Genomic DNA, 27,273 nt, shown 5'->3' on the forward strand with positions numbered 1-27,273 from the left:
GGACAGCGTTGCACACTCTTGGCATTCTCTCAACCAGCTTCACCTGGAATGCTTTTCCAACAGTCTTGAAGGAGTTCCCACATGCTGAGCACTTGCAGGCTGCTTTTCCTTCACTCTGCGGTCCAACTCATCCCAAACCATCTCAATTGGGTTGAGGTCGGGTGATAGCAGAGGCCAGGTCATCTGATGCAACACTCCATCACTCTCCTTTTTGGTCAAATAGCCATTACACAGCCTGGAGGTGTGTGGGTCATTGTCCTGTTGAAAAACAAATGATAGTCCCACTAAGCACAGACCAGATGGGATGGTGTATTGCTACAGAATGCTGTGGTAGCCATGCTGCTTAAGTGTGGATTGAATTCTAAATAAATCAGTGTCACCAGCAAAGCACCTCCTCCATGCTTCACGTGGGAACCACACATGCGGAGATCATCTGTTGACCTACTCTGCGTCTCAAGGACTTATCAGACCAAGGACAGATTTCTACCAGTCTAATGTCCATTGCTCGTGTTTCTTGGCCCAAGCTAGTCTCTTCTTCTGATTGGTGTCCTTTAGTACTGGTTTCTTTGCAGCAATTTGACCATGAAGGCCTGATTCACACAGTCTCCTCTGAACAGTTGATGTTGAGATGTGTCTGTTACGTGAAGCATTTATTTGGGCTGCAATTTGAGGATGGTAACTAATGAACTTATCCTCTGCAGCAGAGGTAACTCTGGGACTTCCATTCCTGTGGCGGTCCTCATGAGAGCCAGTTTCATCATAGCGCTTGATGGTTTTTGCGACTGCACTTGAAGAAACTGTCATTTCTCTTCGCTTATTTGTTCTGTTCTTGCCATAATATGGACTTGTCTTTTACCAAATAGGGCTATCTTCTGTATACCACCCCTACCTTGTCACAACACCACTGATTGGCTCAAACACATTAAGGATAGAAATTCCACAAATTAACTTTTATCAAGGCACACCTGTTAATTGAAATGCATTCCAGGTGACTGCCTCATGAAGCTGGTTGTAAGAATGCAAAGAGTGTACAAAGCTGCCATCAAGGCAAAGAGTGGCTACTTTGAAGAATCTCAAATATAAAATATATTTTGATTTGTTTAACACTTTTTTGGTTATTACATGATTTTTGCACATGTGTTATTTCAAAGTCTTTATTCTACAATGTAGAAAATAGTAAAAATTAAGAAAAACCCTGGAATGAGTAGGTGTGTCAACTTTTGACTGGTACTGTATATCAAACAATGAAAGTCAAACAATTGTAGTATGGAAATAACTACCTTTTTTTTTTTATTATTTTTTTTTTTTTATCCCCTTTTCTCCCCAATTTTCGTGGTATCCAATCGCTAGTAATTACTATCTTGTCTCATCGCTACAACTCCCGTACGGGCTCGGGAGAGACGAAGGTCGAAAGCCATGCGTCCTCCGAAGCACAACCCAACCAAGCCGCACTGCTTCTTTAACACAGCGCGCCTCCAACCCGGAAGCCAGCCGCACCAATGTGTCGGAGGAAACACCGTGCACCTGGCCCCCTTGGTTAGCACGCACTGCGCCCGGCCCGCCACAGGAGTCGCTGGAGCGCGATGAGACAAGGATATCCCTACCGTGCCAAATGGCACCCTATTCCCTTTATAGTGCACTACTTTTGACCAGGGACTATAGTGCTCTGGTCGAAAGTAGTGCGCTATATAGGGAATACGTTGCCATTTGGGACATTGTCTGTCACCTGGACGTGCCTCATTTGGGATGCACACAGAAACATCTCATGGCGAATTAAATCATACAAATAGAAATGCAATATGGCGGATTGATCAGAATCCATTTGGATCACAAAAGCTGCCAAACCTTAAACATTTGGCATAGATCGGAACAAGTTTCGTAAACCTTAAGAACAAATGACAAGAGCTCCGCCTCTTCCTCTGTATACATTTCGACACGCAACCTCAAATGGCACCCTATTCCCTACATAGTGCACTACTTTTGACCAGTGGGCCCTGGTAAAATAATAATAATAGTGCACCATGTGGGGAATAGGGTGCCATTTGGGACCACAAACAAACATTCCTCTCAGATTGGGCTGAACAGGATGCTGATCGCACTCTGCTGGTTCTACTGAGTACTACAGACACCACCCGACTCAACCATTTCTAACGTGCTTGTGACAAAAGCATACTGTTGCAGAAGACATTGTCAACATATTGATAATCTCGTGTGCAGTTGATCTATTATCCTCAACCAAAATATGTTCATCTGCTTTGATTGCAATGAAGATATGTTCATGAAAAATAAATCGGAACATATAATTAGGCAAAAAGTAACCGCTTGTAAATTACATTGGGAGTGGATAGAGTACACTTAAAAAGTACTAAGGATTTTTAACTAAACCCTCACCACCCATCCCTCCTATTACAAAAAGCCAACAGTCTCTCTCTTACGTCTTCAGTTATAGAATTCCATGTGGAGAGAAATCTAGGAAAATATATAGGAGATTATGAATCTATACAGTCAAACATATAGGATATAGAATTTATACATACACTACATGGCCAAAGGTATATGGACACCTGCTCGTCGAACACCTCATTCTAAAATCATTGGCATTAATATGGAGATGGTCCCCCTTTTGCTGCTATAACAGCCTCCACTCTTCTGGGAAGGCTTTCCACTAGATGTTGGAACTTTGCTGAGGGGACTTGCTTCCATTCAGCCATAAGAGAATTAGTGAGGTCGAGTACTGATGTTGGGCGATTAGGCCTGGCTCGCAGTCTGCGTTCCAATTCATCCCAAAGGCGTTCGATGAGATTGAGGTCAGGGCTCTGTGCAGGCCAGTCAAGTTCTTCCACACAGATCTCGACAAACCATTTCTGTATGGACCTTGCTTTGTACACGGGGGCATTGACATGCTGAAACAGGAAAGGGCCTTCCCCAAACGGTTGCCACAAAGTTGGAAGCTGGCTCGATTGTATACACCTGTCAGCAACGGTTCTGGCTGAAATAGTCAAATCCACTAATTTGAACGGCTGTCCATATACTTTTGTCCACATACCATGTAGTGTATATTCACACATTTACATAATCTCCAGTCTTCGATAAAGGGTTACTTGATACCAGGATGCCATCCATGTGATATGGAGAATATCATTTTTACTCCCACCTAGCCCAGCTCTAGCCTGGTCCCAAATCTGTGTATACATGTTTGGCATGACAATGACCATAAGAGTTGGCTATAAAGCACTAACAGATCTGGAGCCTAGCAAGCTCAGCTCAGCTCCAGGAGGCAGGTTAGTGAGCACTCACAGGAGGGCACTACTCACTCAATCACACACAGAATCTACCGGCGTCCCAAATGTCACCCTATTCCCTATATAGTGCATTATTTTTGTCCAGGGCAAATAGGGCACTAGTCAAAAGTAGTGCACTATATAAGGGATAGGAGAGCACTACTCACTCACTAGTGCCTATAACATGAACTGCCAGCAGGCTCTTGGACTCTGTTGGACATGCATTGCTATGTTTGGGGCCATGACAAATGAAATAAACAAAGTGTGCCAGTAGACCTCATGAGAGACATTTTAGGGGCTCCACTGTATCAGAGCCCAGGACCAGGCAGGACTGACTATTTGCTTTGACAGGGGAAAAAATGTGGCTTGATGAAAAATGATAAAACAAATTGCACAGAATTATCCAACAACTCTGTCTTAGGCTAAGCCTTTAGTTTAGCCACAGTGAATCCTGATGGTAGTGTTGCCACAGTGAGTCCTGATGGTAGTTTTGCCACAGTGAGTCCTGATGGTAGTTTTGCCACAGTCAGTCCAGATGGTAGTTTTGCCACAGTGAGTCCTGATGGTAGTTTTAGTAGTCGCTGGTTCGAATACCCGAGACAACAATGTGAGAGAGAAAAAAAATCGATGTTCCCTTGAGCAAGGCACTTTACCCTAATTTGCCAAACTACTATTGCTGACCCTGTAAAACAACACATTTCACTGCACCAGTGTATATATATATATATATATATTTTGCTACAGTAGACCTGATGGTTGTGACTAAGGCTGGGATTCTATTCAAGTTGTGTTACAGGGCAGCACCCTATACAGCCCACAATATGCCTTTTAACAGCATTTTCCCAGACGTTTGCAGAGATCAAATAAATAGTAAACGCTCAAGCATAAAATACCTTTAAAAGTCAGTTATAGAATGCCATGGAATGAATCCCTGCCCTAGTTTCACTACGCTGATCCCCAGTAAGGCTTGATGTGGTCACTGGTCAGGCGATGACAGGGTGCAGTGTTCGGTTTCTGGACTCATCTTATCCACTAAGAGGATGCAGGTTGGTCAGGTTCATCCACTGAGGGGGTGCAGGTCCACCTTGACCTTTTCTCCGCTGCTCAGCATCCCCACGGTGGGGTAGAACCCCCCTGGGGGCACCACCACCTCACGGCGACCCATCAGCTTCCCGTTCCGTGTGAAGAACACCTGCCACACAGCCACAGGGGGGCGCCAAAAAGACACAGATTCACTACTGTTTACATTCACATTTGAGTAATTTAGCAGACCCTCTTATCCACAAAGACTTAGGTCAGGATTCAATCAGAGGAGCATTGTAGACTACAGGCAATGCACCTTTTTAAGGCAATTTCACGGTACTCGCAGAGATCGCTGCGGACGTTGGCTCCAATGTAAATTGCCTTTAAAAGTCAAGTTCAATGTGATTGGCTAAAACGTGCCTTTGATTGAATCCCGAGCTTCAACTGAGGTAGGCAAAACCACCACATCATAAATGAAGAACACCTGCATAGCCACAACGGGACGCCCGAAGACATTCCCTACAGTTACTGACACTCACTCGCTCAAATCACACATCAAATATTTACCCAATCATTCTAAAAGCAGCTCTTTATATGAAGGCCTATAGAGTTTCATGTCTTTGATGAATGATGTTTAAAAAATGGCAGAGCTGCCATTTTGTCAATATCGCCTTTCTCATGTAGCTGTGAAATTACTACACCCTTAGTGACTCCAGTGTGTGTGTGTGTGTGTGTGTGTGTGTGTGTGTGTGTGTGTGTGTGTGTGTGTGTGTGTGTGGTGCAGTACGGTGCCAGAGTGTTCTGTAATGTCAAAGCAGGCTTTGTTGGTAATGTGTCCCACTGAATAAATATGAACAAATCCCTGGATTACAGCTTGGCCAATTCTATTTTCACTCTCTAAGGTTGCAACAGCAGCACAGATGGCACCCTATTTCCTACATAGTGCACTACTTTTTTTTAACCAGAGCCCTGGTCAAAATTACACTATGTGGGGAATAGGATGCCATCTGGGACGCAGCCTACAGTCTTGCTGACCCCTCGTTGCACAATGCAGCAGTGAGACAAGGGCCAAGGCTGGCAGCCATATGAGACATATGATCTCTGTAAAGAATGCTGCTTCACCATTCCAGCAGCTACAGTCAATCAAAATAACAACAAACAAACCGGATCAAACCACAACGCAGATTCAATTCATGATTTTACGTCAAAGGATTTGCATGTGAGAAGGTAAGTGACACAAGTGACTGAGTCTAGAGTATTGTGTTGTGTGTTTGTGCCCAATGACATGTGCTCACCATGACCTTCCTGCCGTCATGCTCCTGGTCCAGTTCGTCCCCCTCTTCCTCCTCCTCCTCCTCATCATTCAGGTACAGAACGTTCTGGATGCGCCCCTCGCCCTGCCTCGGGAGCACCTCCAATGGGTCCCACTCATCTATGTCATCTGAGGACAAAAAACAAAGGGGCAAATCTTAACTTTCATTATTTCCATCAGGGGCACAACTTTCACTAGGGACATGTCCCCCACATTCAGATTTGTTTTTTGTCCCCCCCAATGTTATCATTGCACTGTGATACAAAAACACGGCGCTGGTGTGCTTTAGGACCATGCATACGCCTCAGAGCTGTCGGGTAGGCTGGTTTCTGGTTTCAGTCGGCTGGATTTAGGACCTGACGGACACCACAGAGCAGAGCGTGCAGACAGGCTGTGTGAAGGCAAAGCTTCTGAACCGCTGCAGTGTAGGACCATTATGGGAGAGATGGACAGAGGCAGCTGCTGTCTGTGTTGCGCTTTTTTTCAGAGTTTTAAAAGCAAGTAGAGCCGAAACTGGCTAATCTTTAGTTGACTAATCTAGCTGGCAAGGCAACTGCTGTTTGACAGAAGAAAAAACTAATATTCCCAATGCTGAGCTAGAAGTGTAACTGACATGTTAAGTTAGCTAATGTTTCATCCCCTCTGGACTTAAGTTAATGAACTACTAGCAGGTAGTTAGCTAGATAATACAGACAGTTCAGCTCTAGCTATCTGTCAGGTAGCGGTATCTAACAGCTGTTGTGTGTATGGAAATGTTTTGTAGCCTCTGTTTTGTCCCATTTCAACAGAAGTAAATTTGATGATTTACCATTCGCTAGATTTAGCCAAAAGTTGGCTAACATTAGCTAGCTAGCTCACTAACATTAGCTAGCTAGCTCACTAACTTTAGCTAGCTAGCTCACTAACTTTAGCTAGCTAGCTCACTAACTTTAGCTAGCTAGCTCACTAACTTTAGCTAGCTAGCTCACTAACTTTAGCTAGCTAGCTCACTAACTTCAGCTATAATTTTTGCCTCAATCACACTAGATCTAAATCAAATGATGAAACCAGCAGCCAAACGATTGAAGACCGATATTCTGACATTTCTTCAGCGCAATGAGTTTTTATCAGTCAGTATAGCAATGTAACATTATCTGTCAGTTTACATAGCAAACTCCCTACTTATCACACTGACACAGTATGAACAGCTCTACAGGCTTCACTGTCATGATGCACAGTCAGTACACAACACTATGCTCATCATGTCTTAGCAGGATCAGATGGTGACAGGCCAGGTGAATTTTACAGTACATTATAACAATCAGTGAATGGATACAAAGTTCCATCTTGAGTTGACGGTGACAGGGTGTCTCGTCAGGGTCAGACGGTGACAGGGTGTCTCGTCAGGGTCAGACGGTGACAGGGTGTCTCGTCAGGGTCAGACGGTGACAGGGTGTCTCGTCAGGGTCAGACGGTGACAGGGTGTCTCGTCAGGGTCAGACGGTGACTCGTCAGGGTCAGACGGTGACAGGGTGTCTCGTCAGGGTCAGACGGTGACAGGGTGTCTCGTCAGGGTCAGACGGTGACTCGTCAGGGTCAGACGGTGACAGGGTGTCTCGTCAGGGTCAGACGGTGACAGGGTGTCTCGTCAGGGTCAGACGGTGACAGGGTGTCTCGTCAGGGTCAGACGGTGACAGGGTGTCTCGTCAGGGTCAGACGGTGACAGGGTGTCTCGTCAGGGTCAGACGGTGACAGGGTGTCTCGTCAGGGTCAGACGGTGACAGGGTGTCTCGTCAGGGTCAGACGGTGACAGGGTGTCTCGTCAGGGTCAGACAGCCAGGGAAGACTAGTCTGTCAGCACAGAGGTGAACCTTTGCAGATACACTTTATTCTCTCTGTGCATCAAACACTGGACAAGCAAGAAGCTTCAACGATGTAGACTATTTTAAGGCAGTCTGACAAACCTCTAAAAGTTGATTTCCAAACTGTATCAAGGGTTGATAGAGGCTTTTCCCGATGACACAAAACATGTAACACAAAAATGTGAGGAAGACCTGGGAGACGCTATTGATGATGATGAATGGATACAGATATGTTAGAATGCCCAGTCATGTTCATATAATCTCAGACACAAATGACTGCAGTTTAAGACCATCCATAGAACGTTCTATATGCCAGTGAAACTGAATATCATGCACTCAAATGTAATTCGTCTGCTGGAGGTGTAAAACACAAATTGGGACATATGTGCATATGTTGAGGTCTTGTGAAGGCTGGCTGAATTCTGGTAGAGAAGTATGTTCTTTTATCTCAGCATGTCTACAGATTCTCCCGTCTCCCTGTTTTTGATTGCTTGGAAATGTTGATACTGGAGACTTATCAGAAGAAACTGTGTAACCAAGCATTTATAGTGGCTAAGAAATGCATTGCCATTAATTGGAAGGTTGGTTATCCTCCCACAATGGACAGCATAAATGTCAAGTTATGTATCAGTAGATTTGATTTATTCCAAGATTAAGGCCATAGTGTGCAACTTTCATAAGGTCTGGATGCCTTATATGGAATACTGTATGACAAAAGGAGTCTGTATTGAAAACATGCCCACGTCAGGAGAGATACCTATTTATGCAATCCCTAGCTGCTGGGCTGCTCAGTCTTGACCCTGGGGTTCTGTTGGACTGTTGTTCATCACTCTGGCCTTGGCCTAACACACCTGAAACCAATGAGGAATGTTTCACTAAGATCCTAAAGCTGAGTTGGTGTGTTGGGTTGGGGCGCTACAGGGCCGTGGACCCCTAGGGGCAGGACGGGGTGACCCAGCTCTATTGTATGCAAGTAAAAAGAGCTCTACAGTACTATTAGCCCTATGATATGAATTATATGGAGGATGGACTGTTTGTGTGTTAATGTGTAGGTGTGTTTTTTTTTAAACTTTTGTTTTTCAAACCTTTCCCTTGAGACAAAAAAGAAAAGAAAAAAAAGATGGGAAGGCAGTTGTGCTGGGGAGAGTTGAGGTATTGACTCGGGCAGGCGGATCGGGCTGGCTGAAATTTGATAGAGGACGTCTTAATAAAGACAATCGAAAGAATTGATACTTTATTTGTAAGAGTTGTTCATTTGTTAGGTTATTGGTTAAAGGTGCAACACAATATTGATTATTGAATTATCATGGATCTAGTTCAGTCTTATCAATCACTTAAACATATTTAATAATGATCTCTTAGCTTGACTGTGGGCATTTTCGCTTACTTTTTGTTGTTCTAAACAGAGACGGCTAGAAGGGCCATGGGTCATATTAGATTGTGTAGAATTACAGGAAATTAGCTTTAGATGCCCCAAAAAATGGGAGAACCCCCCCGCCAAGTTATGTACCCCCCACTTCTAAAGCCAAAGTTGTGCCCCTGATTTCCATTGACATCAATGTATGACTAAGTGAAAATTGGGCAGAAGTGAAGATTCGCCCCCAAATAGCTGAATCATCTAACATTCACTCTCAACTCAGGCAAGTGTCACTACTTCCTCACTATTCTACAACACATCTGTAGGTTGCAGGGAGGAACGGTCATGTCATTAATGGGAACAGGTGACATTGAAAACTCTTTTAAAGGGATTCTCCGGTACTTTTGTAGACTTCTTAGCCAGTAGTTCTGAAAGTAACCCTCACGATCAAAAAGTGTTTCCCGAAAATTGCGTACTACATCACATATGTGCAGAAAACTGTATGTGCACAACTGCCATTTGTTTCGCTCTCTCTCTCACTCCACTGTGTGTGCATCTTGCTAGCTGTCAGTCATATGGCAAGGGGCTGAAGCTCATTGGTTGAACTCGAATTGCTAGGGGGCTGGCCCACTTGGGGAAAAAGTAAGGGAAAATGGCACAGCTTCCAGAAAAACAGTTGCTTTCAAACTAGGAATTTCATCAGACAGTAATTCTCCTCATAGATTATGCATGTATGAACTACACACTCACACATCCAGCCCAAAGCGGGAGATAAAAAAAAAAATACTAGTCAGTCGCCAAAGTTCCGGAGCATGTCTTTAACTTCCGCTACTGTAAACAAATTGCCATTCGGGAACAATAAAGATCTATTGAATTGAACTGAAAATGTGCCCCTATCTTATTGTTCTTACCTTCACCATCCAATATGTAGTCCCGTGGGAACATGATGCCACAGCCCATGATGTCACCCTCGATACAGCGAGGACCAAACGGCTCCCCAACCCCACTACCATGGAAGATCTTCCCATCATCTGAGAAAGAGAGGGAGAGAAAGACAGAGGGAGAGATAGAAAATGAGAGAGAGAGGCACAGAAAGAGAAAGAGAGGGGGAGACATCTTGTCACTGTGTGAGGACTGTTGATGTAAAAAGGGCTAAATGGGATTTATTTGTTTACTGATAGCTAGATAATCCTGCTGTATTATGCTACAATCTTTTTGAACTTTCACCAAGAGGGCAACATTGTCACCTAATTGTTCTTCGCAAAAAACTAAATGTTACTAGAAACACCTCCAGTGGGATTTCACATGAAACTCTTTTTAGGATGTCCACAAGAAAGCAAGGATCATCTAAGTAAACAGCTAGGTAAACAGCTAGGTAAATGTGTTGCACACGATGCTCTAATATTTCCAATCTTATTCTGGATTTAGTGCCGTGCCATCTATTCAAAATGACATGGTCTACGTTGCACACCGTGTACAGTGATTACCAAGGGTAAATGTTCCTCCGTCCCAATGTTCCAGGGACATGATCACTGGGACAAACAGGCCTCTACACCTACATAACACTACTTCAGTATTCTTTCAGTAAAACAAATCCAATCTCTGGTGGAAAAACAACAAAACAAGAAAGAAGTAAAGCACGCACACACACACGTGTGCACACACGAGAGAAAGAGAACAATAAAAAAAGAATGAAAAACACTAAAAGGTAGCCTGCAGACATGATCCTCCACGGTGCGCTGCGCCTGGTTTCTGGTAAATATTTGTGGAGTTGTCATGGGAGCCGTCCCCGGCTCAGGATACTGTTTAAACAATCTTTATCTGAGATTGTGTGTGTGTGTGTGTGTGTGTGTGTGTGTGTGTGTGTGTGTGTGTGTGTGTGTGTGTGTGTGTGTGTGTGTGTGTGTGTGTGTGTGTGTGTGTGTAGGATGGGGAGGGAGATGGAGACACTATCATTAGGGCTCCCATGTGGGCCCCTGTCACAACACACACAGCAAACACTGGTTCCACGACGGGGAAAGAGAGGAGGGGGAAGATGAGAGGAAGAGAGGGGGAAGAGAGGAGAGGAGGAGGGTGGCTAAAAATAGCAGTGTGGAGCGTGGATAAAGAAATGGCTCTGGCTAGAGAAGGCAAGGCTTCTGGCACCTGAGACACCAGCTCGCCAGGCCAGGAAATCTGTCTGACACCTGGCTGGAAGACAGCTGAAGACCGGAGGGACGGAGGAAAAGAGAGGTGTGAACGAGAGAACAGGGCCCCTTGGCGTTCATAATAGGAGGGTATGTATGTCTGGAAAACACAGGGGCTTCCCTGAATCCCTCCCTGGCCTGGCCCAGGGAACTTTGACTCAACAACAACATCTAGAATATGTGCATGGATTTTAACACCACAGCCACTGACCTAGAAGATACATACAGTAGGTCTTCATTGTTAAAATGTGGCTATGGTGGTTGTAGGGTGGGGCCTGGGCTAGTTCGGCAAGGCGGTGGTGGTAGGGTAAGGTGGGGCCTGTGCCAGTGACAAAGAAGCAAGGCTGTGATGGTAAGGTAGGGCGTATGCCAGGTCTGGCTCTGTGGTGGGCCAGTGCCAGCCAGGTTAGGTAGTGCTGGTTGTTGTAGGGCAGGGCATCGTGCTGGTGTTGAGTCAGAGCGTGAGTCACTGATGAGGAGTGGCGATAGGGTCGTGCTCTGAAAGCGTAGCGCCTGCCAAGGTGACAGGGTTAATGAGGCTTGGTGAGCTGCTGCCTCACAGGCTGCTACTAACAGGGCACCACAACACGCCGCACACACACACACACACACAACAGGGTGCTGCGCCTTGGTCCGCTCAGAGCAGAGAAAATGGACCACGGCCCATCGACACAGTCAGCAACATCACACTGTGGCAACACATGGAATGGAGGTTCTCACTGTCTGTGCCAATATCGCAACAGTCAGACTTTTGATTGATGTGAGTGAAATGATACGCTGGCAGCCACTTGCCCTCTGGAACGTGAGGAGAACATAAAAACAGATATGGCTGATTCCCAAATGGCTGACTATTCCCTTTATATGGGCCTCTGGTCAAAGGTAGTGCACTATATAGGGAATAGGGTGCGATTGGGGACGCAACCATGGTCGTGAGCTAAACAGACGACTGAGTTGATAAACCAAACAGATGTACCTTTTCACAATGTTCCATCTTGGCCCGCCACTGTTTTTGTGTCTGTAAAAAAAGCTAAACAGCAAGAAGCCCTCTCTCAAAACTCAGTAAGGCAAAAAACACAAATTGAACAATCGGCCTTCCCTATTATTATTGCGTACATAGATAGTTTGGATATTAGTTTGTCTTGCGTGTGCATATTGTGAAGTCCTGAGTTATTGCGCTGCTGACTGTGCTGAAGGCTTGCTTGGATGGATGGATGGCTGGCTGGCGAGGATATAACTAAGAGGTTCTAATAGGCCTCTTGTTCCCTACGTAGTGCACTACTTTTGACCAGATGTAGGGAATAGGGTCACTTTTGGGACGCATCCTATGAGGTACTAGGAGTCCTGTTGATGTAGACTGAAGGAGCTGGACGGAGCCTGTATGTGAACCCAAGCATGGGAAGGCAAACCTCAGAAACAGTGTGGAAAACCACATATATCATTTTTGTCTCTAACAAATAAGATTAATGGGGAGCTGTGCTTGGGCATGCAAATTCTTGTGGAGTCTTCCACACGCCAGCCAAACCAGAGCAGGAGCCCACATATAGAACCCAAAGGGATTGACCGTGGTGCCCCAATCCATCCCTCAGTCAGAACTGGCTGTATAATCTCCAGCCCTCCTAGGGTTACATCCCAAATAGCACCCCATTCCCTTTGTAGTGCACTACTTTTGACCAGGGCCCATGAGGGTCCTGGTCAAAAGTAGTGCACTAGGAAATAGGGTGCCATTTGGGAGGCAGACTAGGAGAGCTACCAGATTACTCTGGTCAAAAGTCGTGCACTACACTGTATAGTCATTTGGGAATAGGATGCAGGCTACCTTTTAGCCATTTCAGACACACCACACACCTTCTAAACCATCAACGATGATGGATTTAACAACGAGGTCCTTCCGACTGGCCTCTATGTAGATAACTCTCAGCGCCCCCATGATACATTCCCTCTAGCGCTGATACAGTAGCAGACCTAGCAGCACTTGATAGCTAATCAACAGTGATAAGTCTTTAGTGATAGATAGCGGTGGGATGCAGGAGGCTTTGGGACGGCAGATGCCTGGAGACAGAGACAGCAGCAGTTGGTAACAGGGCCCGTCTTCACAAAGGGCCACAGTGAGCAGTTATACAACCGTAGCAAGATAACTGCAACTGATTCCTTGATTGGAGAAGGAGAGATCACTCCCCGAGGAATGAGATATCATCCCCCTTTCTTCCTCAGACGTTTTGCCGTTCTCTTCTTTATCGCCCTGCGTGATCCTACTCTATCTGCCCTGGCCCCCTCCAGCTGAGATGGTGCCCAGAGATGCTGGGTTTGAAACTGTGTGTATCAGAGAGATGCAAAGGAAACAGCTGTGATCCATCAGCCATCTAAAACATGAGTTGGGTCAAAACCCACATACTCAGGGAATGAGCTAAGCAGTAAGCAAGACAGGCCAGTAGAGAGAAAGGCAAGACAGAAAACAAGTTAGGAAGAGCACGGAGAAATGTTGACGAAGAGCACAGAGTAATGTTGACGAAGAGCACAGAGTAATGTTGACGAAGAGCACAGAGTAATGTTGACGAAGAGCACAGAGTAATGTTGACGAAGAGCACAGAGTAATGTTGACGAAGAGCACAGAGAAAATGTGATGAAGAGCACCAAGTCTCACCTGCGTGATAAGCCACTGAGCCTTGGCTCCAGCCTGGGTGTCTGTTCTTGGGGTAGTCCTAAAGACAGACACACAAGTTACAATCACAGCTCACTCCACACATTCAAGTCCTCTCTAAAATACATAACTTTTCCCACAGGCCTGCAAAATAAACACTTGTATTGGCTTTTATGTGTTCCCACATTTTCTTAGTCCAGTGTACTCCCCTGGTTAGTCTGTCAGCCGATTAGTGTTTGTTAAGTGTACTTTTTATATTCTTGCTGATTGTAACATATAATTTTATTGCTTTGTTATTAATCTGGCTGATTTATTATGTAAAGTGATGGTGTCTGATACCTACCCTCATTAAAGTTTTTCTCCCTCAAATCAAACCATTTTTTGTTGCCACAGCGGTGCACACTAAAAGTACACATAGGAAGAGGATACATATTTTCTATACAGGTTCTCCATGCCAACAGAAACAATAAAAAAGGGCTAAGTAAGGTTTGGATAAGATCAGTCAGTGTGACTCACGACTCAGCGAGTTAATCAGCAGAGATGTTTTTTGTTCTCTACGGGTTTACTCATTCTCCATAAGTAGAGAGCCAACCATCCACAGCCCAAAGAGGAACACAACTCCTTTTCATTCCACATTCAACAAAAATAACATTTCTGCTGTTCATCGTCCATGTAGCAGAATTGCTAATAAATAAACCCCCGAAACATGCCACAGGTCATTATTGATTTTTGAAGCGGTTAAGAAAACGAATACAACCCTTTACTTAAATGGACCACACTTCAGTGGAGATGAGTGTACCTACAGACACAGGCTGTGTCTGAAATCTGTCTCGCCTACTACTTACTGAAACTGCATACTGTGTATTAATCGCGCTACACACTATTTAGAACGTACTGTTTAGTAAAAACTAATGCAGCAAGCAACAAATATCAACCTACTAGGCTCATCCTACTGAGAATGCGTCATATAACGTGCAATTGCGTTGATTCCCGCCGTTCGTTCATTTTGGTACAGCGCGTCCCCTCAGATGATTATCAGCTGTTGTCAAACACACAAGTCTCAGAAGACGATTCTCTTCCTCAATAATGTGCAGCGAATTCTACTAGATGAAAAGCTGCAATGAGTATGACATCCTGGCATTTAATGCATACAAAATGTTGTCACATAATATAAAAAAAATGTTTTCCGTATACCCAAAATGCGTAATACTATATTTAGAATGCAAGTACGGGTATTCGGACAAAGCCACTGTCTAGTGATCTCTACACAGGTGGGAAAGATGCCATGATGGGCCTTCAGTTGGGTCCTAATGGAGAGGCCACAGACAGCTGCTTCATCAGGTCAGATGAGACAGAGAGAGGAAGCCATGGCGGGGTTAGTCTATCTGACAGCCTCACTGAGGGTGGAGGAGAGCTGGAAGAGCGGGAGAAGGAAGCGAGCGAGAGCAGAGGAAAAACACAGAGGACCAGGAGGAATGCAGATCCTGCTCCAAGCCATGTCTACTCTCTTTCTTTTCCCGTTTTCAACCACAAGCCCTGGAATCTCTCTGGCTGGCCCCGTCTCCAGGATGACAACGCTAAGCTTGGATTGTTTGGGGTTTTGTTCTAGTAGAGGCTATGGACCCTGGTCAAAAGTAGTACACTATATTAGGGAATAGGATGCCATGTAGGACGGAGGCTCTGAGGGTGAAAGCCAAAAGGATCGCTGGGCTCATTGAATCTGTTCATCTAATTCATGCGGACTGTAAGTGATGGATACAGTCAAGTCGCAGTGAAACCACAGACCTGTGTCTTAGCACAGTAATACCCCTCAGTTTAATTCCCAAACCAGTCTGCCAGCTACCATGTTGTTTTCTGACTGGTATGTTTTCTGACATATTATGGTACTTGAGCAATCATTTTTATTGATTTAAAAAAAAATATTTAACTAGCCTATGGGGGCGCCATTTCAACTTTGTAAAATATCGTTCTCAAATTAAACTGCCTCGTACTCAATTCTTGCTCGTACAATATGCATATTATTATTACTATTGGATAGAAAACACTCTCTAGTTTCTAAAACCGTTTGAATTATTTCTCTGAGTGAAACAGAACTCATTCTGCAGCACTTTTCCTGTCAGGGAGTGAGATTTCAGAAATCGAGGTCCCTGTTCTGAGGTCAGTTTATAAGTCCCCATGTAAGCCATCGGGCTACATGCACTGCATACGTCTTCCTCTAGATGTCAGTAAGCGGGGAGAATTTGAATGGAGTGGATTGCGCAATCTGGGACCTTATATAAGACTGTGGAACGGACGGACCGTCCTTTTCAACGGTGCGCCTGACGCATGAAGACATCACAATGGCTTCCTGCAAACGCTTTCGTTTTAGTAGTTCTATATCTCCGGTCATGTTTTTATTTGTTATAGGTGTTAAAGACATCATAAGGTAGTTAATTTAAACCGACTTAGCAGTTTATAGCAGTTTATTGCGATTTTCTGGGATTTCTTTGCCATGCGCTTTCACGAGTTGGACACCTCTCCAGTTGGCGGCTAACATTAGCGGCTATTTCGACCGGACAAGAGGACATCTTTCAACCCAAAGACGATTGTTCTGGAGAAAGGACACCTTGCCCAAGATTCTGATGGAAGCTCAGCTAATAGTAAGCAGTCTTTATGCTGATAATTCATTGTTCTGTTGAAAAAAGTCAAATGCATAAGACGCCATTACTTGCAGTGTAGCCTTGCTTTATCGCACCCTGTATTGCGCAGTAACGTTAATTTTAAAAATGTAATTCAGCGATTGCATTAAGAACTAATTTGTCTTTCAATTGCTGTCCAACCTGTATTTTTTTAGTCAAGTTTATGAATAGTTTTCGATAAGAATAGGTGCCTTTCCAAGATGGCGCCGGACAGATTGCTTGAGTATTTGGACACTATTTTCATTGTATAAGCACGATTTGTGCCGCTAAATATGCACATTTTCGAACAAACTCTATATGCATTGTGTAATATGATGTTACAGGACTGTCATCTGAAGAATTCTGAGAAGGTTAGTGAAAAAATTAATATATTTTGGTGGTTTATACGTTATCGCTCTTTTTGCCTTGAATCAATGCTGGGGTGATGTTTGCACATGTGGTACGCTAATATAACGCTATATTGTGTTTTCGCTGTAAAACACTTAGAAAATCTGAAATATTGTCTGGATTCACAAGATCTGTGTCTTTCAATTGCTGTACGCTGTGTATTTTTAAGAAATGTTTTATGATGAGTAATTAGGTAATACACGTTGCTCTCTGTAGTTATTCTAGTCGCTTTGGTGAGATTTGTGATGGTGGCTGCAATGGTAAACTATGATTTATACCTGAAATATGCACATTTTTCTAACAAAACATATGCTATACAATAAATATGTTATCAGACTGTCATCTGATGAAGTTGTTTCTTGGTTAGTGGCTATTTATATCTTTATTTGGTCGAATTTGTGATAGCTACTGACGGAGTAAAAAACTGTTGGAGTAAAAAAAGTGGTGTCTTTTGCTAACGTGGTTAGCTAATAGATTTACATATTGTGTCTTCCCTGTAAAACATTTTAAAAATCAGAAATGATGTCTGGATTCACAAGATGTGTATCTTTCATCTGGTGTCTTGGACTTGTGATTTAATGATATTTAGATGCTAGTATTTACTTGTGACGCTATGCTAGGCTATGCTAGTAGCTTTTCTACTGATGGGGGTGCTCCCGGATCCGGGTTTGGGAGGTGTTAGAGGTTAAGAACAAATTCTTGTTTACAATGACTGCCTACCGGGGAACAGTGGGTTAACTGCCTTGTTCAGGGGCAGAATGCAGATTTTTACTTTGTCAGCTCGGGGATTCAATCTAGCAACTTTTCGGTTACTGGTCCAACGCTCTAACCACTAGGCTACCTGCCGCCCTCCTTAAAGCAGCAGTAACTTCATTCAAAGCGTATAGTTTGTTCACACACAAACACATCGTCAACGCTCTCCCTCGGACGGTATAAATCTGCATAAAAGTTTATTCTGTTAACCCCAGAACCTCGGTCTAGTACTTCACCATGAACCGCAATGTTCTGCAGAAGCCATTAGTCAAAAACTAAGCTGCTTCCAAGAACAACAAAGAGTAGCGTTCTGTCTGTCCAGACCTCTATCTGATCCTCAGGGGCTTTATCAGTGGCATTGGAGCTAGCCTGCATTTCCACACTGTGACAGAGTCAACAAGCTGGAGCTGCAGAGATGCTGGCCTTCCCTGGCCGGGCCCTGTTGGATTCATGGAGGCAGATACTCATCTCTCTTCTGAGTCCCCCGGCTATAAATATCACCACAGGGATTACTGTAGGAGAAGCCAGGTGAGCGTGTGTTTGTGTGTGTGCCCACAACCCCTCAGAGAGAGACAGAGAGGGGGGGTAAGGGTAAGGAGTGGTGGTGATGCAGGTTTGTTTGTGTAACCCCTTGTCATCGTGTAAAAACCACCATCGTGAAATACCAGGGCAAAGAGATGGAGATCAGAGATCAGCACTTGATGGGAATGAATAGAACAACAGCATGTGTGTGTGTGCCCTGTCTATTATATTGCTGCTACAGTAAACCAGATAGACAGAGGCCTTGGCTTTCGCGCTCAGGTCCTTTGTTCAGCCAGATAGAGTCAACATGTTAAAAGGCTCTGGTTCTGCATCAGGGAGCATTCCAAAGGCAGTGAGGACACAGAGACACAGCCACAGGGATAGGTCAGGCCATAGTAAACACACACACATTAACCTGACCTGGCTGGACCTACAGTATGTGGTACACCAACAATAACCATGCCAAACAAAGAAGAGGACAGTCTCGCTTGTGCAGGTGAAAGATATTTTAAAGCAACAAAAATAATTCTACAAGGAGCTGTTACAACTGCAGGAGAAGAGCTTCAAAAGTTTCACATACGGAAAAAATGAAAAAATGTGTGTGTGTTAAAAATGGCCAAATAATGTATTTTTCCAGCATTGGAACACTGCTGCCAGGACTTGCTTCCATTCAGCCACAAGAGTATTAGTGAGGTCGGGCACTGATGTTGGGCGATTAGGCCTGGCTCGCAGTCGGAGCTCCAATTCATCCCAAAGGTTTTTGATGGGGTTGAGGTCAGGGCTCTGTGCAGGCCAGTTAAGTTCTTCCACACTGATCTCGACAAACAATTTCTGTATGGACCCCGCTTTGTGCATGGGGGCATTGTCATGCTGAAACAGGAAAGGGCCTTCCCCAAACTGTTGCCACAAAGTTGGAAGAACAGAATTGTCTAGAATATCATTGTATGCTGTAGCATTAAGATTTCCCTTCACTGGAACTAAGGGGCCTAGCCCAAACCATGAAAAATAGGCCCAGATCCTTATTCCTCCTCCAACAAACTTTACTTTGCATTGGGGCAGGTAGCATTCTCCTGGCATCCGCAAAACCCAGATTCGTCCGTAGGACTGTCAGATGACGTACAGTTTTTGTGCTGACGTTGAATCCAGAGGCAGTTTTGAACATGGTTGGGAGTGTTGCAACTGAGGACAGACAATTTTTATGCGCTACGTGCTTCATCCCTCGGCGGTCCCGTTCTGTGAGCTTGTGTGGCTGAGCCATTGTTGCTCCTAGACGTTTCCACTTCGCAATAACAGCACTTACAGTTGACCGGGGCAGCTCTAGCAGGACAGAAATTTGATGAACTGACTTGTTGGAAAGGTGGCATCATATGGCAGTGCCACATTGAAAGTCACTGAGCTCTTCAGTAAGGTCATTCTAATGTCAATGTTTGTCTATGGAGATTGCATGGCGGTGTACTCAACTTTATAAACCTGTCAGCTACAGGTGTGGCTGAAATAGCTAAATCCACCATGTTAAAGGGGTGTCCACATACTTTTGTATACATACTGTATGCGTGAAATGCTTGATAGTGTGTGTGAGCTAAAGAGAGAAGTCTACTTTCTTGGGGACCTGAATATTGACTGGTTTTCATCAAGCTGTCCACTCAAGAGGAAGCTTCTCACTGTAACCAGTGCCTGTAATCTGGTTCAGGTTATTAATCAACCTACCAGGGTGTTTACAAACACTACAGGAACAAGATCATCCACATGTATTGACCACATTTGAACTAATACTGTAGAACTTTGTTCTAAAGCTGTATCTGTCCCCATTGGATGCAGTGATCACAATATAGTGGCTATGTCCAGGAAAGCCAAAGTTACAACAGCTGGGCCTAAAATAGTGTATAAGAGATCATACAAAAGATTTTGCTGTGACTCTTATGTGGATGATGTTAAAAATATTTGTTGGTCTGATGTGATTAATGAGGAGCATCCAGACGCTGCACTTGACGAATTTATGAAATTCCTTTTTCCAATTATTGATAAACATGCACCTGTTATGAAATGGATTATTAAGGCTCCATGGATTGATGAGGAATTTAAAAACTGTATGGTTGAAATAGAGGAGGCAATAGGAGTGGCTAATAAGTCTGGCTGCACATCTGACTGGCTGACTTACTGCAAATTGAGAAATGATGTGACTAAACTCAAACAAAAGAAGAAACTGTATTATGAAGCCAAGACCAATGACATGAACAATAGTAGAAAGAGCAGGAAGGGAAGCGCTACTAAGGTACACTATAGTATATTTTGGTAGATAGAAGGTGCTCTTTGGTAAAAGGGGTAAATTGGTCATCAAAAAGAAAGGAGGACCAAGGCACTCTTCATATAATTAATTAAAATGCCTTTATTAGTACTAATAAAGGCATTTTAATTAATTATATGAAGAGTGCCTTGGTCCTCCTTTCTTTTTGATGAAGAATAGTAGAACAACTTTTAATTACTTTAAATCAAATTATTGTCAGAAATACCAATTCAACTCCATCTGTCATTGAATCAGATGGCTTATACATCACAAAACAATTTGATGTTGCCAATTATTTTAATGAATACTTCATTGGCAAAGTGGGAAAACTTGGGCAGGAAATGTTAACAACGAACATTAGGTAATCGTACTCAAGCATAAAAAAAAAGAATAATGAAAAGAAAACATTGTAAGTTTGAATTTTGTAAACTTGATTGGAGTCCACCTGTGGTAAATTCAATTGACTGGACACGATTTCTGCAGCATTCAAGGACACGATTTCTGCAGCATTCAAGGTCCCCAAGAACACAGTAGCCTCCATCATTCTACGATTGAAGAAGTTTGGAACCACCAAGACTGTTCCTAGAGCTGGTCGCCAGGCCAAAATGAGCAATCGGGGGAGAAGGGCCTTGGACAGGGAGGTGACCAAGAACCCAATGCTCACTCTGACAGAGCTCCAGACTTCCTCTGTGGAGATGGAAGAACCTTCCAGAAGGACAACCATCTCTGCATTGCTCCACCAATTAGGCCTTTATGGTAGTGGCGCAAGATGGAAGCCTCTCCTCCGTAAAACAAACATGACAGCACAACAAGATTCTCTGGTCTGATGAAACCAAGACAACTCTTTGGCCTGAATCTGGAGGAAACCTGGCACCATCCCTATGGTGAAGCATGGTGGTGGCAGCATCATGCTGTGGGGATGATTTTCAGGGGCAGGGACTGCGAGACGAGTCAGGATCGAGGGAAAGATGAACAGAGCAAAGTACAGAAAGATCCTTGATGAAAACCTGCTCCAGAGCGCTCAGGACCTCAGACTGGGGCAAAGATTCACCTTCCAACAGGACAACGACCCAACGCACACAGTCAAGACAATGCAGGAGGGACAAGTCTCTGAATGTCCTTGAGTGGCCCAGCCAGAGCCAGGACCCGATGGAACATCTTTGGAGAAACCTGAAAATAGCTGTGCAGCGATGCTCCCCATCCAACCTGACAGAGATTGAGAGGATCTGCAGAGAATGGGAGAAATTCCACAAATACAGGTGTGCCAAGCTTGTAGCGTCATACCCAAGAAGACTAGAGGCTGTAATTGCTGCCAAAGGTGCTTCAACAAAGTACTAAGTAAAGGGTCTGAATACGTATGTAAATGTGATATTTCAGTGTTGAATTTTTTATAAATTTGCAAACATTTCTAAAAACCTGTTTTTGCTTTGTCATGGGATATGCAAAGCTGTCATCAAGGCAAAGTGTGGCTACTTTGAAGATTCTCAAACATAAAATATATTGAGATTTGTTTAACACTTTTTTGGTTACTACATGATTCCATACGTGTTATTTCATAGTTTATGTCTTAACTATTATTCTACAATGTAGAAAATAGTAAAAAAGAAAGACAATAAAGACAAACTCTGGAATGAGTAGGTGTGTCCAAACGTTTGACTGGTACTGTACACGGAGGGTACAAAACATTTGGAACATCTTCCTAATATTGAGTTGCACCCCGCCTTTTGCCCCCAGAACAGCCTCAATTCGTCAGGGCATGGACTCTACAAGTTGTCGAAAGCGTTCCACAGCGATGCTGGCCCATGTTGTCTCCAATGCTTCCTACAGTTGTGTCAAGTTGGCTGGATATCCTTTGGGTGGTGGACCATTCTTGATATACACGAGAAACTGTTGAGCGTGAAAACCCCAGCAGCGTTGCTGTTCTTGACACACTCAAACCGGTGCACCTACTACCATACCCTGTTCAAAAGGCACTTCAGTCTTTTGTCTTGCCCATTCACCCTCTTAATTAATGACACACATGCCCAATCCATGTCTCAATTGCCTCAATGCTTACAAATCCTTCCTAAACTGTCTACAACACCTCACGGCACAACGCCTCTCCCCTATTTGACCTAGATAGTTTGTGTGTATGCATTGACATGTATGTAGTTCTGTCCTTGAGCTGTTCTTGTCTATTGATGTTCTGTATTATGTCATTCTGTATTATGTTTCATGTTTTGTGTGGACCCCAGGAAGAGTTGCTGCTGCTTTCGCTACAGCTAATGGGGATCCTAATAAAATACCAAATAACATAATCTATACTGATTGAAGTAGATTTAACCAGTGACATCAATAAGGGATCATAGCTTTCACCATGGATTCACCTGAGCAGTCTGTCATGGAAAGAGCAGGTGTTCCGAATGTTTTGTACACTCAGTATATATACACACACACAAGATGAATTTACACAAGATATACTAAGAATGATATGTACAGCAGTAGATATATTTGTGAGCTATGTCAAGAATCCAGTATCTAAATAAATATGCGGTGTGAATAAACAGTAACTAAAATGCAATGTACAGTACTAGAAATATTAAAATGAGCTATGTCGAAGAATACATTATTTAAATACCCAATACAAAACCCCACGGCAAAATTGAATATATAAATATATACAGTCCATTCGGAAAGTAATCAGACCACTTGACTTTTTCCACATTTTGTTACGTTACAGCCTTATTCTAAAATGGATTGAATATAGTATTTTTTCTCATCAATCTAAACAAAGTAAAAACAGGTACTTTTTTAAAAACTGAAATATATTATATTTACATAAGTATTCAGACCCTTTACTCAGTACTTTGTTGAAGCACCTTTGGCAGCAATTACAGCCTCGATCGATTATCACGCTACAATCTTGGCACACTTGTATTCGGGGAATTTCTCCCATTCTTCTCTGGAGATCCACTCAAATTCTGTCGGGTTGGATGGGGAGCATTGCTGAACAGCTTTTTTCGATTGGGTTCAAGTCCAGTGAACCTTTGCCCCAGTCTGAGGTCCTGAGCGCTCTGGAGCAGGTTTTCATTTTTAAATCAATTTTAAAATAAAGCTGTAACATAACAAAATTTGGAAAAAGTCAAGAGGTCTGAATAATTTCCAAATGCACTGTATGTATATGGTGTGTATAGACAGTATAGTAATAGAAAATGTGTGTACAGCAGTAGGTATACAGGATAAGCCCTGACTAGAATACAGTACATACCACAGGAGGCTGCTGAGGGGAGGATGGCTCATAATAATTGCCGAAATGGAGCAAATGGAATGGCATCAAACACATGGAAACTGTGTGTTTGATGTACACTGAACAAATATATGAACACAACATGTAAAACGATGTTTCATCAGCTGCAATAAAAGATCCCAGGAATATTCCATATGTACAAAAAGCTTATTTCTCTCAAATTCCATGCACAAGTTTGTTTACATTCCTGTTAGTGAGCATTTTGCCAAGATAATCCAGCCCCCGGACAGCTGATGAAACTGTGGGTTTGCACAATCAAAGAATTTCTGCACAAACTGTCAGAAACCGTCTCAGGGAAGCTCATCTGGGTTCACGTCGTCCTCACCAGGGTCTTGACCTGACTGCAGTTCGGTGTCGTAACCGACTTCAGTGGGAAAATGCTCACCTTTGATGGCCACTGGCACACTGGAGAAGTGGGCTCTTTACGGATAAATCCTAGTTCCAACTGTACTGGGCAGATTTCAACCGTGTGGGCGAGCGGTTTGCTGATGTCAACGTTGAGAACAGAGTGCCACATGGTGGAGGTGGGGTTATGGTATGGGCAGGCATACGCTATGGACAACAAACACAATTGCATTTTATCGATGGCAATTTAAATGCAGAGATACCGTAGCGAGATCCTGAGGCCCATTGTTGTGCCATTCATCCGCCGCCATCACCTCATGTTTCAGCATGATAATCCACAGCCCCATGTCGCAAGGATCTGTAAACAATTCCTGGAAGCTGAAAATGTCCCAGTTCTTCCATGACCTGCATAATCACCAGACATGTCACCCATTGAGCAGTTTTGGGGTGCTTTGGATCGTACAACAGTGTGTTCCAGTTCCCACCAATATCCAGCAACTTCTCACAGCCCACGAAGAGGAGTGGGACAACATTCCACAGGCCAAAATCAACAGCCTGATCAACTCTCTGTGAAGGAGATGTGTCACACTGCATGAGGCAAATGGTGGTCAGACTAGATACTGACTGGTTTTCTGATCCACACCCCTACAGGTATCTGTGACCAACAGATGCGTATTTGTATTCCCAGTCATGTGAAATCCATAGATTAGGGCCAAATGAATTTATTTCAATGGACTGATTTCCTTGTATGAACTGTAACTCAGTAAAATCTTTGAAATTGTTGCATGTTGAGTTTATATTTTTGTTCAGTGTATTTGATACCATTCTATTTATTCTGCTCCAGCCATTACCACAAGCACATCCTCCCCAAGGTGCCACCAACCTCCTGTGGTAAATAGATATAAAGTAGTTAAAGCAGTATGTAAACATTATTAAAGTTACCAATGTTCAATGACTCTGTAAAGTGCCTTCGGAAAGTATTCATACTCCTTGACTTATTCCACATTTTGTTGTGTTATAGCCTGAATTTACAAAAAAGAAAATCCCATTTCTTTCTCCAACACATCTATCTACACACAATACCCCATAATGACAAAGTTGTTGTGAGGTGTTTACAGAACAACTGGTGCTGTGAGATTAGGATATCAGGACCTGCTTAGACAAAGCAATTGTAACAGTAGAGCAAGGGATAGCAATATATGGGAAAATGAATGGCTGCTGTGTTGCCGTTATAATGAGTACATGATGCACGGAATGCCAAGGCATAAATGTATGAAAGCATAAATTCTTATTTTAAATATATGTAGTTTTGTCCTTGTCTATTAATGTTATGTACTGTATATGTAATGTTTTATGTGGACCCCAGGAAGAGCAGCTGTTGCTTTAGCAGTAGCTAATGGGGATCCTAATAAATACACACACAGTGTGGGGGTTATGGAGGGGGGCTGAAACAGCCCGCGGGGACGGAAGGAAAAGGGCAGAGGAAAGGGCCGACGGGGAATGGACGGGAACGGAAGGCCAGCCAGCAAGATAACGGCACGCACACACGCACGCAAGCCATGGCTGCTCAGGCAGGCACCACTGATTGCACCTCGCCACCCCACTCAGGGCAAGATCTCTCTCCTTGTCCTGCACCTTAGCAACCAGTGTGTATCTCCAGATGAAAGCCGAAGTGCTTCCAAGCAGCACACATACATCTAAACTCTTATCTGCAGAGAGAGGAAGGAGAGCGAGAGTAGAGGTAGCGCCAAGTCTAGGAAGGGGAGATCATAGATTACATCTCCCCCCCAACACACACATACATAAACAAACATATAAACAATGTGTGCCTTTACCTGGTATCTAAAATCATATTGCTGCGGAGCTAAAGCTTCAGTGATTCGATACTTCCCAAACCGGTCATCCGTCTTCTGGCAGGGTTCTAGACCAACTTTTTCCACTGGTGGCAATGACCTGACCTCTGACCCATAATGTACCTGCATTCCATACAGGACCAGGCTAATAACATCTATCCATCTTTTAAATTAGCACGCCCTTGCAGTGCTTGACATTCAAGTTAATTTGCCAGGAGCACACTGGGCCAGTGCCAACTGAAAGCTACTGGCCCGAATGAAAGGAATACTGGCCCACGAAAGCGGATGACCTACAGTACCCTCCACGCACAAATAATTACATTTTAATTTGACAGTATTGATTGTATGGAGGGAAAAGATTAAGTGGTTGCGCAATCTCAAAGGGTGTGTAACAATGGTAAATGTAATAACTTTTCATGTAATAAACCCAGTAAATGTAATAACTTGCCGGTAAACGCAATAAAATGTTGAACAGTAAACGTAACTTATTACATTTAGAGGAAAAAGTTATTACATTAAGCGCTGATTATTACATTAACTGGTGAGTAACAACCTTTTCATAAACAATATAATAACTTCAACCAATCATGCAATAACATAAAATGCATGAGTTTGTTTCTGTTGTGATTGGCAGTAGGTGGTGATATGTACATCGAATTGAGTGAAGTAGTACATACTATTTTTTATGTTTATGTTATCAGGTCAGTAGCAACATACCAAAATCAATGTCTTTATGTTTAATTTCCTTTATTTTATCCCTTACTTTGATGGACATGTGCAAAACCCTTCAATCTAGCACTCCATGCAGGCTCGAGTAAATCCTCAAGGTATTTGAACGATTTCAAATCTGGATGGCAGATCTGGTTGGCACCAGGGCAATTGGTATCAAATTAACATGTTGAGTAAATTTGCCTGAAACCCGAAGAATTGCATTAGCTCCACAAGCTAACCAGGTAGAGGCACACAGATTGTTTATATGAACTCAAAAATCGAATCAAATTGTGTCACATGCGCCAAATACAACAGGTGTAGACCTTACAGTGAAATGCTTACTTACAAGCCCTTAAACAACAATGCAGTTTTAAGAAAATACCCAAAAAAAGGTAAGAGAAAACATTTTTATAATTAAAGAGCAGCAGTAAATAACAATAGCGGGCCTATATACAGGGGGTACCGGTACAGAGTCAATGTGCGGGGGCAGCGGTGTCGAGGTAATTAAGGTAATATGTACATGTAGATAGAGTTATTAAAGTGACTATGCAGAGATAATAAAAGAGAGTAGCAGCAATGCAAATAGTCTGGGTAACCATTTGATTAGATGTTCAGGAGTCTTATGGCTTGGGGGTAGAAGCTGTTTAGAAGCCTCTTGGGTCTAGACTTGGCGCTCCGGTACTGCTTGCGGTACAGTAGCAGAGAGAACAGTCGATGACTAGGGTGGCTGGAGTCTTTGACAATTTTTAGGGCCTTCCTCTGACACCGCCTGGTATAGAGGTCCTGGATGGCAGAAAGCTTGGCCCCGGTGATGTA

General features: G+C 43.5%; 1 protein-coding gene across 2 annotated transcripts in view; it reads right to left on the minus strand.

Annotated features, from left to right (window-relative positions):
* Positions 1-2,961: 2,961 nt before the first annotated feature.
* spryd3 (SPRY domain containing 3) overlaps positions 2,962-27,273 on the minus strand; it is an 82,705-nt gene continuing 58,393 nt past the window's right edge. For both annotated transcript variants that reach the window (XM_039010560.1, XM_039010559.1), the window contains exons 8-11: positions 13,642-13,699; positions 9,726-9,845; positions 5,600-5,745; positions 2,962-4,473 (exon numbers count right to left, since the gene is read on the minus strand). In XM_039010560.1, the coding sequence (XP_038866488.1) occupies positions 4,339-4,473; positions 5,600-5,745; positions 9,726-9,845; positions 13,642-13,699 (459 nt within the window). In that variant the 3' untranslated portion in view covers positions 2,962-4,338. The remainder of the gene's footprint in view (positions 4,474-5,599; positions 5,746-9,725; positions 9,846-13,641; positions 13,700-27,273) is intronic.

The sequence above is a fragment of the Salvelinus namaycush genome, chromosome 16 (assembly GCF_016432855.1).
Source record: "Salvelinus namaycush isolate Seneca chromosome 16, SaNama_1.0, whole genome shotgun sequence".
Taxonomy (NCBI): domain Eukaryota; kingdom Metazoa; phylum Chordata; class Actinopteri; order Salmoniformes; family Salmonidae; genus Salvelinus; species Salvelinus namaycush.